General features: G+C 45.8%; 1 protein-coding gene across 34 annotated transcripts in view; it reads right to left on the bottom strand.

Moving 5' to 3' along the window:
• Nucleotides 1-20,109, bottom strand: part of Bbs9 (Bardet-Biedl syndrome 9) — a 423,050-nt gene that overhangs the window by 171,087 nt on the left and 231,854 nt on the right. For all 34 annotated transcript variants that reach the window (XM_087561778.1, XM_087561774.1, XM_087561752.1 and 31 more), the window contains 2 exons: nucleotides 16,749-16,921; nucleotides 10,481-10,633 (listed from right to left, as the gene is read on the bottom strand). In XM_087561778.1, the coding sequence (XP_087417904.1) occupies nucleotides 10,481-10,633; nucleotides 16,749-16,921 (326 nt within the window). The remainder of the gene's footprint in view (nucleotides 1-10,480; nucleotides 10,634-16,748; nucleotides 16,922-20,109) is intronic.

Genomic DNA, 20,109 nt, shown 5'->3' with positions numbered 1-20,109 from the left:
CGCTCTCCTTGGAGTAAGAAGGCATGAGCTAATCCCAATGGAACAGCAGACAAAAGCACTAAACATTCTGAGACCTAGAAACCAGTTTAAGACTAGAGTCAGGAAAGAAGAAATCCTTCCCCCATGAATCTGTGGCCATACTCCTTTCTCAAGAATTCATTAGCATATAAAAGATTTTAAAATTAAAAAAGAAAAAGATAAATAATTCATTATAAAATTTCCCCCCACAACTATTTTAAGTATAGAGGAGTGTAAGGCATAGCCACATTGTTGTAGAAAAGTTATCTTAATGCTCATCAAATTGTTATCCAAAAGAAAACTGCTTAATCCTGTTAAGTAACTGGGCTACAGAGATGGGGGAACAGTGAAGAGCTCGGCTGTTCTTCCAGAGGCCTGGGTTGGGTTCCTAGCTCCCATGTCAGGCAGCCCACGGTCACCCTTGGCTCCAGCTGCAGAGATCCAACGCCTTAATCCACACTCCACAGGCACCTGCGCTAACGTGTGCACATATCCCTTACACACATGTACTCAAAAACTTGAAAATAAATCTTTTAAAAGCAATTTTAAGTACTCTGAAACTATATACCACCTTTAATTTTTCACTCATTGCAAATGTGTACAAATATGTCTATTATAGATATATCTGTGTCATTATTTTAACTTACTATACACTAATTTATAACTACCTAACTTTATTTCATAAAATCATGTGCATATGTGTGTGCCTATGTGCTATGTCTGTGCATGTGTGTGTGTGTGTATATGAGTATGTGTCTGTGTATGACTATGTGTATATATGTATGTGTGTGTGCCTATGTGCATGTATTTACGTGTATGTATGCATGACTGCATGTGTATATGTATGTATGCCTATGTGTATCTATGTATGGATGCATGAATTCATGTGTATGTGTATGTATGTGTGTGCACTCGTGTGTATGAATTCTGGAAAGCACACACATGCCATGGTATGTTTACAGAGATCAGAGGACCATCTCGGAGGATCAGGCTGTCCTCTACCCCACTTTAAAACATAGTTTCTTTGTTGTTCTCCACTATGTACACCAGGCTAGCCACTGCTAAGGCTTCTCCCGCCTCCACCTCCCACCTTACAGCAGGAGCACTTTGATCACCACCGCAGCTATCTGGCTTTATGTGAGTTCTGGGGATTCAAACTTAGGTCCCCAGGCTTCTGGCAGGCTATCTACCCTCCAGGCCATCTCTCTAGCCTTGATTTCTTCAACTAGACGAACTATTTTGTATTAGTTTAGTTTTTAAGTAATAAAATAAGTACATGAAGTGCTGCAAAGTAAGACCCCAGGCATTCTGTCACTGTGGAAACCCAGTAATTAATACGTGAACAACTGGTGAGCAGTTTCCACTGCAAACTCCTTAGCTAAATTTGCAAGAGTAGAATCCGACTGTGGAAGACACAATCTACATTTTCTTTTTACCATCATTCTTCTTTGTTTTTCATTTAAAAACCCTCATTCATGCTGAAATAACTGAGTGTAACCCCCATGCCCCATTTTCTCATTTAGCTATGCTGCTGCCTTTGGAAACAGTACTTCTCATAGCCTTTAATGGCGACACAGAGAATTGGGCCAGCCACAGCCAGTCTGCAGGGCCTTGCTCCCTGCGCAGGGTCGGTGAGTGAAGCAGCCTCAGGAGGATTCATCCATGTTCACTGTGTTGGCACCGAACCTGCACTCACTGAAAAGCTCTTGGATTTCCACATGACTTGAAATGGTTTTTTATATCAGTGACATACAAATAAACAGAGTGGGTGGAAGTTTTAAGTGCAGGAAAAAGGACAAATAGCAAGCCCCAAACCACACGGTTTCTGTTTAAAATTATGCCAAATTGAGCCAAAATTAGCCAGCTCCCTTTCTAAAGCACTAATGATTATCAGCCATTACATCACACACATGTCAGATCAGTAAACATTTCCTTCTGCACAACAGAGGCTTAGTGTTCAAATGCAGAAAAAAGATCTCAGCAGACAAAAAGAGTGTCCAGACACAAGCCAGACCAGAGGCGAAGTCTAATTTCCCTATTTTAATTTACCCTAACAATCAGTCTTGCTTCCACTAGCAAATGCACGTGAGATTCTTACAGCTTGAAAGCGAGCAGATTTCCTGATGCTCTTCTGGTGAGTGAGTATTAGCGCTCTGTGAGGGCATAGAATCCAAATTTGAACAGACGTTGACAAGCTGGCCAACGCCCTCTTCTTGGGCTACTCACGGCTCAGTACAGAACCCGGTGCTAGGGGACTGAGAGGCCTTGTTAGTGACAGCTAAAGCCACAGCAAACAAGACAATTACATATATATTCATATACATGTGAACACAGACAAGTATGGCACACACACATCCTTTTGCAGGAGCCCAAGGACGCTTATGCTAAAGAAAATCTGGTGTCTAATTCCCGCCTTGCAAAGGGAACAAAAAACATTCACATGTTGGGACACGTTTGATATCCGGGCGACATCAATAGCTTTCTTCAGAGTCTCCGTTTCTTCGCCATAAACTGGCCACACTAAAGTGCCACCCACCCCTGATGGCTTCAAGTACCAAAGGCACCAATAAGATTTACTTCAGACTGAACTGAATTAACATGAGCGTCACATCCTTCCCCTTGCTTTGTCCCTCAGGCCCTCCCGTACACTGAGGTGACTATATGGTAATATTTCAATTTACAAATGAGGAGAGTTAGATTTATAAAAACTGGGACAGGGAGATTGGCCGTGTGCTTACTTTCTTTTAAAGCTGTACCCCTATAGCTGAAAGATTCCCCCCAAAACTAAGTATTGACACTGTGCTCAGCAATTAGAGAATCTCTGCTCACAGGAAGCCAGCTCCTCCCCCGGACATATGTCGTGAGCTCGCTCCCTGGAGGGATACTGTGCAGCCCTGTCCTTGGTTCAGCCATGAGCCAACTTCAATGAGAGATATTTTAAAGATGACTCAGGAGAGTGTGAGAGAGGGGCAAGTCCCATGTGGGAGAGGGATGCGAAGGGGGCAGACCATGAGCGGGGAGGCCCTAAACAGGGTATAAAGTGACGTAGCTGAAGGTAGGGAGCATCTGCTCAGTCAAGCAGAGAGCGCCGAGGAAACTGAGTGACTCGAGCTGCCAGACAGAGAAACACACGACCACCAAGCTGACCACCGAGCTCCAGCTTGGGAAGCTGAGGCCGCTGGATGACAAACAGGCCAACCTTGGCTACATAAAGAAACCACCAGGGGTGGGGGATGGATGAAGAGAGGTGGGGGGGGAGAGGAAGAGGGGAGGGAGAGAAAGGACTGGAATGGAAGGGAGCAGAAGGACAAAGAGGGGAGAAGAGGAGAAATGAGAGGGGAAGGCAGGAGAAAGAACAGAGGAGGGGAGGGCAAGAAAAGGAAAGAGAGGACAGGGGAGAGGAGAGGAAGGGAAGACAGGGGAGGGAGGACAGAGGGAGAGGAGAGGGAAAGGACAGGGGAGGGAGAGGAGGGAAGGGATGACAGGGGAGGAGACGGATTGGCCACCTTGTACATCAAAACTCATTTCTATGTTAACACAACTTGGAGCAGTCAGAAAGGCAAAGGGCTTGACTGCAGGATGCAGTTTCTAGTGAGATCTCTCTTCACGGGCAGTTTGCCTGGTTACCAGCTAACCTAGCGTTCATCTCAGAGAGATGCCCTGGGGTCACTGGGATGAGCCGTTAGTGGGGAGCTGTGTGATGGATCCTGCCCTGCACTCCTGCCCTGTGCTGGGTCCCTGTGACCTTACTCTACGAGCAGGATGAGAAAGCAGGCCAGGACCAGCTACACTAACTGACACACCTAATGAAAACTGAAAGTCCAGGGCCCTTGGTCCGGCAAACACTAAGAGCTCAGGCAGCTACTGTGGAGCATGAACCAGCGACTGCAAAGGCCACATGAAGCTGCCCTGAACCAGTGAGAACTCACAAAAGGGCTGGGTAGTAAATGCCGCCGTGCTGGGGACACCTGTCACACCGGTCACTTTAAATAGATCCCGACAAAAGTAACTAAGGAAATTGTCTTGAGACCTCACTTGTGGATGAATAAGATTTTAACAACAATAAAATACAGATTATAGGTAGAGTTCATTGTTAAAACCCTTTCATAGCACAGAAGGCCTTAGATTAAACATAAACACTGGCAGTGCCGTATAATGTAATATTTAATATGCTGTGGTATTAGTGATGCTAAAAGAAACAGGATAGACCTGGAGTTCTCCGCTTCTCCAAATGAACAGCCGCCGTGCCCTTCTCCACTTCTGTGCTCTGCACAGACCAAAACCAACGGGACATGGGAGGCACAACACAGGGAGGGGCTTGAAAAGGGTTTGAGTGCTAGGCACAGGAGCACATGCATTTAACCCCAGCACTCCGGATGCAGAGGCAGCTGGATCTCTGTGAGTTTGAAACCATCCTGGTCTACATAGTGAGTTTCAGCACACGACACGGGGAGAGAGCAGGTGTTTGGACACTGGGCCTATAGCCACCAGATAAATTAGCGAGGCCGGCTCAGTGGGCCATGAGAGATACATGGGCCAGCTGCCAAGTGTGTAAGTAAACATGTCCTAGGCCACACTGTGTCTGGATGATGACTCCAACCAAGGTCAGGTAAGCAAGGTGGAGACTAATGGACCAGCGGATCCTCAGAGTTAGGAACAAGAAACGGCAAGTGGCTGTTGCCGCGTGCACTAACGTCGGGGATGGTCTGCTTACAGTGAAGCTGGGAAACGACATAGTAGCATTTTAGCTCAGCAGGAAAGAGAACATGTTATGCAATAAGCTGGAGCTAGCAACTTAGCTCACCATTTTTGGCAGGGAGATTAGATTCTCACCAAATTGAATAATAAAGTCCAGATGGACTTAAAAGTATATAAAGAATGAGGGAGTATAAAAGCTAAAATAAATTATAAGTCGATACCTCTGCACTCCTGACATTTGGGAGGCTATCCTAAGCTGAGGAACTTAAAGCAAATGTGTGTGTGTGTGTGTGTGTGTGTGTGTGTGTGTGTGCCTGTGTGTGTGTGTGCCTGCGTGTGTGTGCCTGTGTGTGTGTGCCTGTGTGTGTGTGTGCCTGTGTGTGTGCCTGCGTGTGTGTGCCTGCGTGTGTGTGTGTGTGCCTGTGTGTGTGTGTGTGTGCCTGTGTGTGTGCCTGCGTGTGTGTGCCTGTGTGTGTGTGCCTGCGTGTGTGTGCCTGCGTGTGTGTGCCTGCGTGTGTGTGCCTGTGTGCGTGTGCCTGTGTGTGTGTGTGTGTGTGCCTGTGTGTGTGCCTGCATGTGTGTGCCTGTGTGTGTGTGCCTGCGTGTGTGTGCCTGTGTGTATACAAATAGTTTTAAGATTTTTACATGTTAAAAGGCATTAAAATAAAATAAAAAGAAAATGAAAATTTTGTGAGACTTTTTAGCGTATGATTACATGACAGAATAGCTTTTTTTATACAGGCTGCAAGAAAGATTAACATATTTTATACATGATAAGGCCACCATAAAAAATACTGCTAATATATTCAGCAGAAGGAAAACAGGAGAAACTTGATAGACTAATGAACAAGAGACACGTGTGATGTAAATCACACACAAAACAGAGAAGACCACAGAGAGCCTGGAAAATTCTCAGCTACCATGGTGTGCAAGACAAGGAAGAAACGGTGAAGTGACAGCCACAGTCACATGCCAGCCAAAACCACAGAGATCCAAACCAGTAAGACGACCTTTAAAACAGGCATTTGTGGCTGGGAGTGTGGCTTTGCGTTAGACACCTGGCCAGCACACACAAGGCCCTCGGTTCTGTTCCCAGCACTGCATCCAGAAAAGGGAAGAAGGAAGAGGGGAGAAAGGAAGGAGTCAGGAGACAGAAAAGGAAGGGGGCAGCTGGAAAGCAAAGCTTCTCTCTGATGGTAGAACTACCATTCAGTTCTAAAGATGAGTGAGTTCATATGCACGCACAGATGTGTGTGTGAGTTTGTGTGAGTCTGTGTGTGAGCACATGTACATGGATGTGTGTGTGTGAGTTTGTGTGTGTACATGTGTACCTGGATATGTATGTGTACATGTGAATTTGTGTGTGTGCATGTATACATGAGTGAGTGTGTGTGTGTGTGTGTGTGTGTGTGTGTGTGTGTGTGTGTGTATAATGTTTGGGGGCAAATTGTTTGGAAATGAAACACTCAGAAGTCAGTCCCCTGGGTTCAGGATCCGCATGTCCTTCATTGTTGTGCCTTCTCTGCAGCCAAACAACTTCAGGGCCAAGCTGGCTTAAAGCGGTGTGGGCTCTAGCCCCAAGGACATCATCATTCTTAGTTAAGGTCCTGATCTGTGAGGCTGACAGATAGCAGTCTCATACAGATGAACTCTTACTGTAATCTCCTTTACCTGAGCAATTACTAGCACTGTATTTGAGAAGGCGTATTAATCACATGACCAACAAGAGTAATCACAGCCCAAGAAAATTTGTTGACATCTTGTATGCCCTATAAGTGGGTAAACTGAGGCTTAGAGAAGTTAAGTTTCATCTTCTTTTTTAGTGTTCCAAGCAATTTGTCGGAGAACGTGCAGTTACCCAGAAGCAAATGAATGGCTTACATCACAGGCAGGATGGCTGGACACACAGTTCTTAATTCTCCTGTCCTGATACATCAGAGATCTGCCTTAATGATGGGTACGTTCAATGACAGCTTGGCTAGGCTGAGAAGGAGACACAGCTATGGGTGTGTCTGTGAAGGCATCCGCAGAGGGACTTACCTCAGGAGGACAGACTCACCCTCAGTGGGAGCGGACCACGACATGTGCTAATGTCCTAGACTCACTAAGGAGAAGGCGACGGTGAGTTGAGTGCCATTGTTCATCCCCCCTCAGGCTCCTGAATGCTGCTGCAGCTGCTTACTGGGCCTCACACATCGAATGGGGGGGGGGGGCACAACTGTCAGGAGGAGACTCACACTTTTCACTATGAATTCAGGAGGTCAAACTTGGGCTATCAGGACCAGTGACAAGCACTTTTATCAAATGGGCCAACTTGCGGGCCCGAAAGGGATATGGGGTTGGGGAGAGAATTGCCTTCTACAACAAAAAGTGCCCAATAATTCTGAGAACAGGAAATGGAGGAAGTCAAAACTGGTCAAGCGTCTGCATGGAAGCACTTCAGTGGAAGGCTGGCTCACAGCTGACTATAGTGCACAGAGCCTCTCTACATTAAAAGCAAAAAAGACGTTCTCTGCCAAGAATTTAAAGTTGTAGGCCCTTCCTGGCTATGTCGGTCTCCCTGGGTGCTCCAATTATGCCATTTCTCAGCACCTTTTGAACACGCGAGGATAGCACAAGCTAAAGGAGTTCCCACTGCTCTCTGCTCTGTCATGGTGCCTTCATTGAAGCATGGTTTGCCTTTCAAGTGGCAAGACAACATTCACTCTGAAAACAAATACTAAGCGTGTGTTGACACAAATTACGTGATAAACACAAGGGAAAAACCTGGTAATTTAAGAAAAATGTTCATTTCTGCCTCTATATTCCTAAAACCATCACTGAGACCGTAATGACACCTTAGCCTCACACAGACACATGGTGCCAAGGGATGCTGCACATCTCACTGCACGGCTCAGGGCTCTTCTCCGACTGCTGCCAAGTCTGTCAAAAGAGCACCGGGATCAACAGAATTCAAGGCCCCCTGCCTGAGAAAGAAAGGACTCCATAAAGGTAAGAGATCTCAGACTGAAATAACAGAAAAACACGTTACAGGTCTAGTGACACAGCACGTGTGTCGGTGGGGACCTATAATGCAAGCACGTGGGAAGAACATTAAGTCTGGAGAGCTGCCTGGGCTACAGAGTGAGATCTTACCTCAGAAAATGAACCTAACAGTCAGAAAATAGTTTTGCCATGGAGAGTGAAATGGGGTTTGAGTATAGATTTACCCTTCACAGATTTAGTAACCTAGCAAGAGTGTCATGCCGGAGTGTTATGTAAGGAAACACGAGATGACAAAATACAGGCGTGTGACACGGAGACATGTGCTAGGCCTGCTTGACCCAGGTAGACTGATTTATAGCTCAACCCTAGACGTGATCAGGGCTTTGGGTGCCAGGCATGAAACATCTCTCTAAATTATTGGTTGGAGAGTCCCCGTGGTCTCCGAAACACAAGCTATTGACACCAGCTGTGGTCACCCACGTAACTGGACATAAGAGCCAACTGCCGAAAGCACCACACGTTTTCACTGCAGAGCACAGAGAACTCTATCTCACACTGCGGGGACCTTCCTCCCTACTAGTTAGCTTTCAGAGTGCCAGAAGGTTGTGAGGGAGGCTGCAGGAGAGAGGATATGAATAGCCTTCTGCAGTGACGGGCCCTGCACGGTGCGGAATCAGCCTAACAGGCAAGAGTGCGAAAGTCTGGTGCAATGCTGGCGTGACCAACATGGGGTAACCAACCACTTTCTGACTGGATCCTGTGCTCCACAGAAAGAAGCTGGTGCCTGGCACTGTACACCTGGTCAAAAGCCCATGGCTAAGGAGGTCAGAGGCCTCAGAGTAGAACATACTATTTTTAGTAATAGTCACGCTGTCAAATTGTCATCCCAGTGTTCGTGTTTTACCTACAGATCTGGGATGCAGTCAGCCTCAGTCAGAGAAGCTTCTCTAGGCAACGAGTGGCAGTCGGCACAGATACTCATAACTGGCCGAAATGCTGTGAGTTCTCAGTTCTAAATGAGGCATCGTTGTCAATCCCCCTCCCTCCCCTGCTCCACGAGGCTCACAGCGTATCACGGAATAGAAAGTGGAAATGATGTGTGAGATGCTGCCTTACCGACGTTACATGGCAGTCGTGGTTTTCTACGTGAGTACTGCACATGCAGAAGACTCTGCCAGCCAGGACTCCAGCGCCAGTGGGGGAGGGGCTGCCAAGGCCCCATTCCTAACTGAGGAGGTACTGATCGCTAATAGTTGCTGGAGAAAGAAGATTCGTTCTTCTTTGGGGATGCGGCTACAATTAAGCTGCCCGTGGCCCAGTGGACAGCTCCATACTCACTTGCACATGAGCAGCACTAGTCAGACTTAATAGGTATTAAAAAAGGAGGGCATGAAGTTAAGAGGGAGATAGATGTGTTGGTGGGGCGGAAGGGAGATGGAGGGAGAAACAGAAGGTGAATGTGATCACATTTTATTATATCATGTATAAAATTACAAGAGAGCAATTTTTAAACAGTGAGTTTTTTTGTCTCATCATCCTTGGTTCATCTGTACCACAGGACTCCGTGCTGCAGGACCTCTACAACCACTGCGGAGGAGCAGACCTCTGCGCCCGTCCACGTGGGGACGTCTCCAGCACAGACACAGAGAGGAGAGGTGTGCTGAGATGTGATGTGTGATGTTCTCTGTGCAGACTTTAGCCTCACAAACCATCTCACTACGAACGCATTCTATAAGACAGCTTCTGGGACGAGGCCAAGCAGATAAGAGCGGTTTTACCTCTGAGAAGAGGACAGAGAACAGCACGGGCGATCTGGCATTAGGAAAGACTACACTTTTTTTTAGAAATGTATATTCCTGTTAATCATAAAATTAGGTTTTTATGCTTAAGAAATTAAATGCACAATCAGTTCATAAGCAATTCAATAAATTCAATAAAATTGAATGGCAAAGAACAATTCTGGATAGCACTTCTTTTTTTCCTTCAAAAACTGTTCACTCGTCATCTACAAAGACTGGAAGTCTAAATACACATTTAAGTCAAATTCTGTAGGTCTGATCACCTAGCACCCATTACTACAAATGTAAAACTCCAACTGTGAAGCAGGCAGAGAAAGAGTTAACAATTCAGCATCCAGATACACAGAAGAGGGCGGAGCTGCTGCTGCACCGGACACTGGGGTCAGATGAAGGTCACCCCCGGGCACCCCTCTGTGGGACACTTTCCAACTCAAAGTCTTATTGTACATTTGGAAAGATGCTTACAGAGAACCAGTGGCCGCAGAAGGAGAAAGGAAGGAAATAAAAAACAGTCAAACCTAAGGCGAGCAGGGTTCTAATCCATCCCCATACCCTGTTGGTTCCATCCTGCTAAAGTTTTCTAGAATGTCACCCCTGGGGGAACACTAGGGGAGTGACATGTGGCTATGTCTATATTACCTGTCACAAGTACACAGGAATATGCAGTTATTAGAACTTTCTAAAACCTTAGAATGTAAATACTGCCAATGCTATTTTTAAAGCAAAGGAGTGATAGCTTGTAGAAACCCAAGAAGATACAAGAAGGCAAGCGCCCTCATGATAATCATACAAACACAGGAGTACGTGGTAGTTTCTTGGGAAAATAGAGAAGAAAGGGGGTAATTATGGGGATATACCCCAAAACATCACACAACCATTCTAATTATGCCTCTCAGCCTATCTCGGTGCTCTGGTGCCCGACCCTCGGGTAAGGAAGAGGCATGTCTAGTAATACACATTTGCACCAGTGTAGCACTGACCTGCTTGTACGTCCCGTCCAGCAGGGTGTCCAGGTGCTGCAGGGGGGCGGGGGTCTTATCTCTGAATCTTGTGAGAAGCCGACGCTGGATGGCCCGAAACTGTACAGCTCTTTCAGATAAAAGTTCTTCTAATTTTTCACCATTTATCCGTAGCTATAAGGAATAATTTTACATGGGTGTTAAATAGAAACTGTACAGTCAGTTTAAATTAAAATTACAAACAATGCACTAAGAGCTGTTAAGGAGTCGGACAGATGTGAACGGAGTAACAGGAGTGAGGAGTCCGTGGTGTCTGGCTCATGACTACAGGGACAACAGGAAAATGGGTCAGTGAAAGCTGAGTCACAGTGTCACATTGTGTCACAATGTATCCCTGGGAAAAGACTGGGGATCTTCTGCACCTTTCATGAAAACAGGCTGCATAGAAAAATTTTAATTTCTCTTTTTTATCATTGCTACAAACAAAATAGCAAAGTGAACAAAGGCTTAGACACCAAAGCACTGGAGGTGAACTCGTTTGTATAATCTCAGCTTTACTGTTTGAAACAAAGGCCACTGACACGCACCACAAACTTACACAAACACTCACAAAATCAAGCTACTAATTACTAATAAAAATAAAACCGTGGCTTCCCAGCACTTCAGCAGTGGCCATGGTCCATGACTCTTACTCCACTCTTCCTGGCTCCTACATCCGCCCTGTCTCTCAGAAGCTGTGACGCATACCCACCGCCCTCAGCGGCCACCCCTGCACCTGCTGCTAGGGACCAGCCAGGTCCTATGGCTCAGACGGCATCTACTGCCACAGGAGACACACTGGGCTCAGCTGTAGGGCATGCCAGAGGTAGGACGCTGCCCAGCCTGCCCTCCAGCAGGTCACTTCCAGTCCTGCCTCTTCACCCCTACAGATGGAGCCCTGCTCCCATGAGACCGAGCAGTTCCTGGACGGCTTCACCACTCAGAGTGATCTAACCCTATGCATGGGCCTCAGCAAGACTGAAAAAGTGTGAGTACAATCAAGGTCTGAGCTCCCTACCCCGTAAAGGCCATGGCTTGCTCTCAACCTCACCCCTCACCAACAGTGGGATGCAAATGAGATAGTACTTGGGACTGGAAGTAAGAAGGGTAATTCTCATCCCTCAGATTAACAGAAGACATAAATCGTCAATTAAAGAGTTGACTTTAGACCGTGTGCACACATACAATAGCAAACAAGGGGCTGGGGAGAAGTCTGGGAGGGCAAGCCACTTGCTGTATTTGCATAAGAACAGAACTGGAATCACAGAAAAACACACATGGTATACACTCATTGATAAGTGGATATTAGCTCAAAAGCTTGAATTACCCAAGATACGAACCACAGACCACATGAAGCTCAAGAAGAAGGACGACCAAAGTGCAGATGTTTCAGTCCTTCTTAAAAGGGGGAACAAAAATATTCATAGAAAGAGACATAGAGACAAAGTGTGGAGCAGAAACTGAAGGAATGGCCATTCAGATCCTGCCCCACCTAGGGATCCAGCCCAGATACAGCCACCAAATCCAGACAATATTGCTGATGCCAAGAGGTGCATGCTGACAGGAGCCTGCTATAGCCATCTCCTGAACAGCTGTACCATTGAGCAGCAGCCAACCATTGAACTGAGAACAGGGTCCCCATTGGAGGAGTCAGAGAAAGGATTAAAGGACCCAAAGGGGTTTGCAGTCCCATAAGAACAACAATACCAGGGACTCCCAGGTAAACCACCATCCAAAGACTACACATGGACAGACCCATGGCTCCAGCTGCATAAGTAGCAGAGGATGGCCTTGTTGGACACCAATGGGAGGAGAAGCCCTTGATCCTGTCAAGGCTGGACCTCCCAGTGTAGGGGAATGTCGGTGGGGAGGTGGAAAGGGGTGGGTGGTTGGGGATGGGGAACACCCTCATACAAAAAGTGGGAGGGGGGACAGGATAGGAGGTTTGTGGACAGGAAACTGGGAAAGGGGATGACATTAGAAATGTAAATTTTAAAAAATCCAATAAATAAAAAAATAAAAAATAAAAAAGTAAATAAAAAACCAAGTGATCTGCCAGGGAAATAAGAAAGAAACTCTTTAGGGAGGATGAGGAGGTAACATGGAGGACGGAGAGGTGGATGAAAGAAGAGTGAGGATGCCTGAGAAAGCCACAGGAATCACAGGATTAACTGTTTATACAACAAAGCTACAACACACGTAACTCCATGCCTAAACCTGTGTGTGTGTGTGTGTGTGTGTGTGTGTGTGTGTGTGTGTGAGGATCATTAAATATATAAAATACATATTATAGATAAACATATATACAATGTATGTATACACACGTGCGCAGGCGCACACACACACACACACACACACACACACACACACACACACACACACGCACAATCTTTTCTAATCTAGGCTGATGGAACACCAAGAGCCGGAGACAACCTAACAAAAGCCACAGTAGCAGACATGAGAAGCCCTCTTCTGAGTTGTTGGCCAAGAGGCTCTGAAAACATACAGCCTATTGCTGCTGCCCTGGGTTACCCACCAGAGGTAGAAGGGTAAGTCCCTATTACTGAAGACATGATTCCTTTCCAAAACAGAGCCCAGAAACCTCTGAGCTGGAACGTCTTCTCCGTGAGGACCAGCTTTGATGGTACCTGAAAGTCCTGCACAAGCTTCCAAAGGACGGAGGCGACAGAGAGTCCTCCCCAATACAATGTCTGTGAAGCACACTGACAAACAGCAAGGCTACCTGAAGGGCGCTGAGTGGCCTACATACCTGGCTGGTAACCAAGGGTCGCTAATTGAACCAAACGCCAATCAACACACAGGAGGCGTTGCCTGGTACTGGAAACCCAGCTAACTACTCAGTGCTCGTGAGCGCTGGTTACTACAGGAGAACCCGCTAATTTACTAAAACAGCACAATCCCTAACAACGATCTATTAACATCTGTTCTTATACCCACAGACAAGCTCTCCTTCCTCAAGAAAACTTTTGTTTGCAGCAGACAAGAAACCATTACAGAAAACCACAACCAATCAATACACAGAGCTGTGAAGTTCTCCTATTGGATTCACCTACAAAACATTCCCACACCCGAGGCTCACAGAACCTTGCAGAAGACGAGGGTTGAAAGATTGTAAGGGTCAGTGGGTCAGGAAGTTTGCTGTTCGACTGTGTCTTCTAGAAATAACAGAAGCCACACCTATAAAGTCTCACCAATGTGACTGCCAATCCTGAGCTGAACTAGGACAACACCAACAGACACCAAAGTGGAGGAGAAAAAGACAACCCTACACAAGGATCCACGGGCAACTGAGGAGAGCTGAGAACAGGAGACAGTCTTCTCCAGGAGACAGCACACCAAGTGGGTGCCCAGTGCCGAACAATCAGCCCTGAAAACGTGCACACAGGTAACTCCATACGGACTCAAGAGCTCATGCGTAGGAGTGCACGTGTACATACATGTATTTACATGTAAATCTGAAGGAGAGTGGACAAGGGTACATGGGAGACCTTGGAGTAGGAAAGGGAAAGGAAGATTTGTAATCTAATTATAATCTCAAAAATAAAAAAGAATATATGAGCAGCATAAAAACAATCAATTTTTATAAGTAAAAATTTTAAAGATATAAAAGGTGCTAGGCATCAGCAGTCGGAGGACTTTCCTCGTGTGCTGGAAGCCAGAGTCTGGTTCCTAGTACCATGTACACCACGCATGGCAGTGCTCAACCAGCAATCCCAATACTCTGAAGGGAAGGGAGAGGGCTTACAAGGTGTAAACTGTATCATCAGGTGCAACTGGGGACATAGGAGACGCTGTCTTAAGAACGACAGGTCAGTATAACTCACCTCCTTGTGCTTACACAATATCCCCTGAGTCTATGAACACATGATACTAAAAAGACGTCCTTGACAGGCAGGTGCCAACCGGGCTGCCAGCCCAATGTGTAGCATGAACTAGAGAGTAAGGTATCTTTCAAGATCAGAATTTCATAACACATGGACCTCAGGGCTGGCGAGATGGCTCTGAGGGTAAAAGCGCTTGCCGAGTAACCCTGACTACCTGCTCTCACAAGCCACGGGGAAGGAGGAGAGCCAACCCTGAGCCACGTCAGCAGTCACAGCAACGACACAAATAAAAGAACTGCAACATTTCAGCAATATGTATTGATCATGAGGCCCCAAACCAAGAATTAAAATGAGTAAAGCAAACATAGTTTCCTTGCTTACACAAAGCAACCTGGATTCTAGAAGCTATCTTGACTAAAAGTTTAAGAACTTCAGCGGGAAGCAGACAGTGCCAATAGGGAGCAAAGGAAGAAACTCACTACCCCGTGGGTATAACAAATCTAAGGGCCAAAACCCCTCCCCCAAAGGAAGAACCTGGTACAGAAACACGGGGGAGTCCCGATCCACGAACGCCAGAGGGGGACGTGTGTGGCAAACCTAAGCCAACAGAACACAGTAGTCTTCTCTGCCTCAAATGTTATGAACATGTAGTTAGTATTGTCGCTCTGGACTCTTCCATAGACCACAGTCAAGCAAGGATTCCTTACAAGACAGCCTGGAAGAATGAAACTACCTCAGTTCTCCAGCATACAGCTTCTGCACACCTGTTCTAGAAATGATGTCTGCAAAGAACAATGGAGGGGCCCAGGGATGAAGCTCATGCCAAAAGATTTGCTTACTATGTACAAAACCCTACTTCTTCTCCCCAGTACTCCAAAAGAAAGACTTATATAAACATTACTATATTCTATATTTTACATATATATCTATATTGTATACAATTATACATACATGTTATAGTAAATATACAAAAATTATACATGGATATCCATAATTATGCTGAAATATTAAAATTCAAAATGTCTACAGATAAAGTATCTCAATATATGCTCCCAAGCTGTCAATGTTGGTGCCACAATTGTGTCAAATGCACACTAACACACAAAATGACTAGTACCTCAGCTGCGGAGGCGGCTAACGGGTAAAGTGCCCGCTGTGGAAGGTGGAGGCCCTTCTCAGATCTCCCACAGAAAAAGCCAAAAGGCCTGGAGTGAGGCTGGGGGTGGGATGTAGACAGTCAGAGCCTGAATCCTAGGTGGCTAGCCAGTCTAGCTGAAAAGGTGAGTCTCTCAACAAAGCAATGAGCCTCGAGATGGGCTGGAGTCCTTAAAGAGCAAGGGCTGTGAGAGATGGCTCAATGCTACAAGTACTTCCTACTCCTACAGCAGACCCAGGTTCAGGTCCCAGAGCCAATGCTCACAGCTTCTGGCCCCGGTTTCAGGGAACCTAGTACTGGCTTCTGGCCTCTAGGGGTACCTGCTGTATGTGATGCACATATATACACTAAGGACCACGAATGAACTCTTAAAATAAAAATAAAACAAAGTCTTAAAAAACATAGTCACTGGGGTGGGGGTTGGAGGACATCCTCTTGGAGACAGAGAGGGGTGTGAAATGTGGAACAGTTGGAAGGTAGAGTAGGAGGATAAAGTCTGGACTGTAACAAAATATTAAAGAATAAAAAAAAAAGTCACCCTAGTAACAAACACTAGATATTCCAAATTTCCTTCTTTTTAAGAATCCCTATAGAATCTGTTCACAGATTCTATTCAGTGAGTGCACCTGTGACTTTAATGCATACATTTAAAATAACGATAGTTACAGTCCATTCATTCAGAAACCATGAATCTTTCCAAATACTGAGACCCTCAAGAGACCCCGACATGAACACTGGCAGGAGGACATTCAGAGCAGCAGACACTGTCAGCCTCAGGCTTATACACTGAACAACTCAGCCTTCACTAGGCACCCATCACGGCAGGTACGAAGGAGCATGCTACATGGTTAACTGGCCGGCAGTCCAGTGCAGACAGACGCTCTGCTGTCGCATTATGGATGAAAAAAGAAACATCACCTCATACTCACACCTCACTTACCCACCTCAGATATTTCAGCCAAACCACTGATGACAAACTCTAACGTTTGACCCATGGCCTATGGAGGTCAAGGGTTAGGCTGACATGTGGGAGAATCCAATCAGCCATGTTCAAAGGTGGGACCCAAGCCAGGCTGCAGCCTGTCGCTCTGCAAATGTCTGCAGCTCGTCAGTAACTGGGCGAAGTCCGCCATCACATAGGAACAACTCCCAGCACACAGCTAACCAGCACGTGCCCGCACTCTCTCCCACGGCATCTCTCACTCTTTGATTTATTCTTCAAGTAAAATTAGGCGGCTTAATATCATACCTCAAAATGATGATCAATCAACTCAAAATATTCTTGAAGGGGCACACATCCAGAAAAAGAACATGCAAAGTCTTTGGTTCCCTGTTTTTCAAAATGATCCTGAAGGCGGAGGATGAGTTCATTTGTTATGAGCCAGAGATCTTCAAACCGTTCGCTCTGAATGCGGTATCGTTCTAAGAGAGAAAAATAATGAAGGAAAAGTGTTCATTAACACACGATCTCCACCTGACACTAGGTGAGCCCTCAGGCAGCCTCGACAGGGACACTAACTAAAAGATAAAGACCCCGGTTTGTAATGCGGCTCTGATCTCGGCTGCCCTGAGGCGTCAACCATGTAAGTACTTCAGATGTCCTTCCAGGGGAGGCTGACACAGTCCTTCTCATAGTGCGTCTGCTATAAATAGACTTAACAACCCAACTGTGGCGCCTACACCTGACTACAAAGGTCAACAGCACGAGAAAGTACAGTGCGAAAGTACAGGTCTACTCTGAACACCGCTATGAGATAAAGGTGTTCTACACGGACACTACAAACAGGAGCAAAGCTTTCTGCTCTTCTAAAAGTTTCTCAATGGAAAAGGATGTTTAAGCTTGACACCTCCGTAAATTAAGAAGAAAAGCGTGTTCCCTGTATCCCCTGAAACGTGAGGCAGAAAGGTCCTGTGTAGGTAGTCTCTAGTGATGGTGGCCGTGATGGTGATGCCAATGGCATGAGGTGACGGCAGTGATGACAATGCTAACAGCGACGTGAGGTCGACAGCAGCAGTAGCAATGGCATCCATTGCATCGGTTGTGGACAGGCAGGAGCTACACGCCAACGACTGTGGGCATACTAGTTTCTTGTTATAAAAAAGAAACCGAAGACACAGAATCCAGTGACTCGACCACAGATTGGGAAATCCGTTAAGTGTGTCAGCTAGAATTCATACTACACACACTCTCCCGTACCTATTTCAATGTCCCTGTTCTTCAGGCAATAAACTTTGTTTTCTCTAAACCCAACAGAAGCCCAGTACATACCAGGCTCTTGTAACAACCATGCCATCAGTTAAAGTTTAACTATCTCACAGGACAATGATGCTATTATTTTTCAAATAAATAAATAAATAAATTCAACCTCAGAAGAGTTTGAGGATCGGTCCCCAGCTCTGAAAAAAAGAAAAAAAGGAAAAAAGAAGAGTTTGAGGAATTAACAAGGACATCCAGCTGGTTATGTATGAAGAAGAGACTGGAATTCTAATTACCAATACAAAAGGGCTAACCACTGATCGTAACTACATGATAATGTTACATCTATATTAAGTGTACAGAGGCTCAGTATGTCTGCTGTTCACCAGGCGTCTGACTACAGAGTTCTAACTTCCAAGATGATTATACAAAGTCCCTTGAAAAGTCTCAGAGATTACAAATTCCATCTAATTTACTATCAATTATTTATATTATAGACAATATTCTAAGGAAAGAAATATTAGACGCATTGGCAGGATGAGGATTTCCAGCCTTTCTGCTTATAATAAGTAAAGACAGGTAAAGTGCCAGACACACATGGTGAGGTGTGTCTTAGGATTTTCCACAGTACCTTGAAAAACAACAACTAAGTATCTTACATGGTCACCCTTGGTTTTTGAACATTACTTCTATTAGCAAACTCAGAGAGAGATTCTTATCCCCTAGTGATCTGTTTCTGCTAGATATGTGTATCCTTACTTTCTCCATGTTGAGATACCATAATCAAAGTAAAGTGCAGGAAGGAGGGCTTTAGTTTAGCTCACAGTGCTGGTGGGATAGAGACCATTAATAGTGGAGAATGTATGGGATGGCAGCAGACACAGGAAAGAAGCTGGCTGATCATATTTGTATGCACATAAGAAGGAGCTGGGACAGGGGAAGGGGAGGAGGGGAGACGCTATCTGGGGGGGAAGGGAGAGAGAGGACAAACAGAAAGTGGGGCAAGGCTATCCACACTATCCACAGCGACATACTTCCTCCAGTGATGCTGCACCTCCTAGGTTCCATAATCTCCCAGGACAACAACACCAATTGTGGATCAAGTTGGACAAATACAGGAGCCTATCAGGAGCATTTCTCACTTAAGCCACTACAGTGGGAGTAAACAACGCTGTGTAAGCCTCCGTGGTGCATGGAAAATGGCTACTCTGCCCTACTCTACTGTGACCAGAGTATTCACTCTGCAGCTGGCAGAGGTGGGTATGGGCACCACGCACACTGTCGTCAAGGATGGCCCTTCTTCAGGTAGCATGGCCATCCTGACTCTGCCTCTGTCAGCTTCTGTGATAACACTACCCTACTTCAGATGGGTTTCTCAAGTCCTCTAATGGGCTTCCTCAGAAATGCTGGCCACTAGCATTCTAGCACCCATCTCACCTGCATTTGCACATCAAAATAGCCCTTGTCCCTCAACTGTAGCAGCTCCTGGGCTTAGTGCATCTACACTCTCAAGAGCCCAGAACTTTCTTTCAACACTCCATGGTCATAAGATCTTTAGAGAAGACTTTCCACTCAGAGTGAAAGAAGCTGAGTCAGATCCTTCATAGCTGCCAGCTTCCAAGACTTTCACTCTAAGGTGCTCGTTTCTTCTCATGTCTATCTCTCTTCATGAAGTAAGCTTGACAGGCTGGAGACGTAGGTCAGTTAGGAAAGTGTTTGTGTAGCATACGCAGGCCATGAGTTCAATTCCAGAAGTACATAAAACAGAAGTGGTGGCTCAAACTGTAATTTAAAAAATTAAACGGGCCCAGTGAAATGGTTCAGAGGGTAGAACTCTTGCACACAGGCATGGTGATCTGAGTTTGATTCCTAGATCCCACATAGTGGCCACAGAGAACCAATCCCCAATGGCGGTCTCTAATCTTAACATGTGTCAGCATGCACGTGTGTGTTCGCAGGTACACACATACACAACACAAAGGAGTGGATGAATTAATTAATGATGAAGTAACATAAAGAATCTGCAGCCAATTTCTTAAAGAGACAAATCAGATGAATGAAACCACCTCTATAAAGTGAAGTATCAAGACCACCCTAAGAGTCTCAGTCAACAACCGGGATGATGATGAAGAGACTACTGACTTACCTAGAACCTACAACGTGCTAGGAGTCAGTACATCTCTCTAAGGAACTATTTCAGGTGATTTACTGTCTTAGGTAGGGTCTTATTGCTGTGAACAGACACCATGACCAATGTAAGTTTTATAAAGGGCAACATTTGATTGGGGCTGGCTTACAGGTTCAGAGGTTCAGTCCATGATCATCTTGGTGGGACCATGGCAGCATCACAGCATCCAGCCAGGCATGGTGCTAGAGGATCTGAGTTCTACATCTTCACCCCAAGGAAGCCAGG

This window comes from Rattus norvegicus, chromosome 8 (assembly GCF_021556685.1).
Source record: "Rattus norvegicus strain SHRSP/BbbUtx chromosome 8, alternate assembly SHRSP_T2T, whole genome shotgun sequence".
NCBI classification, from domain to species: Eukaryota; Metazoa; Chordata; class Mammalia; order Rodentia; family Muridae; genus Rattus; species Rattus norvegicus.
Note: the sequence above shows the minus strand (reverse complement) of the source record. Positions and strands in the feature narration are given on the sequence as shown.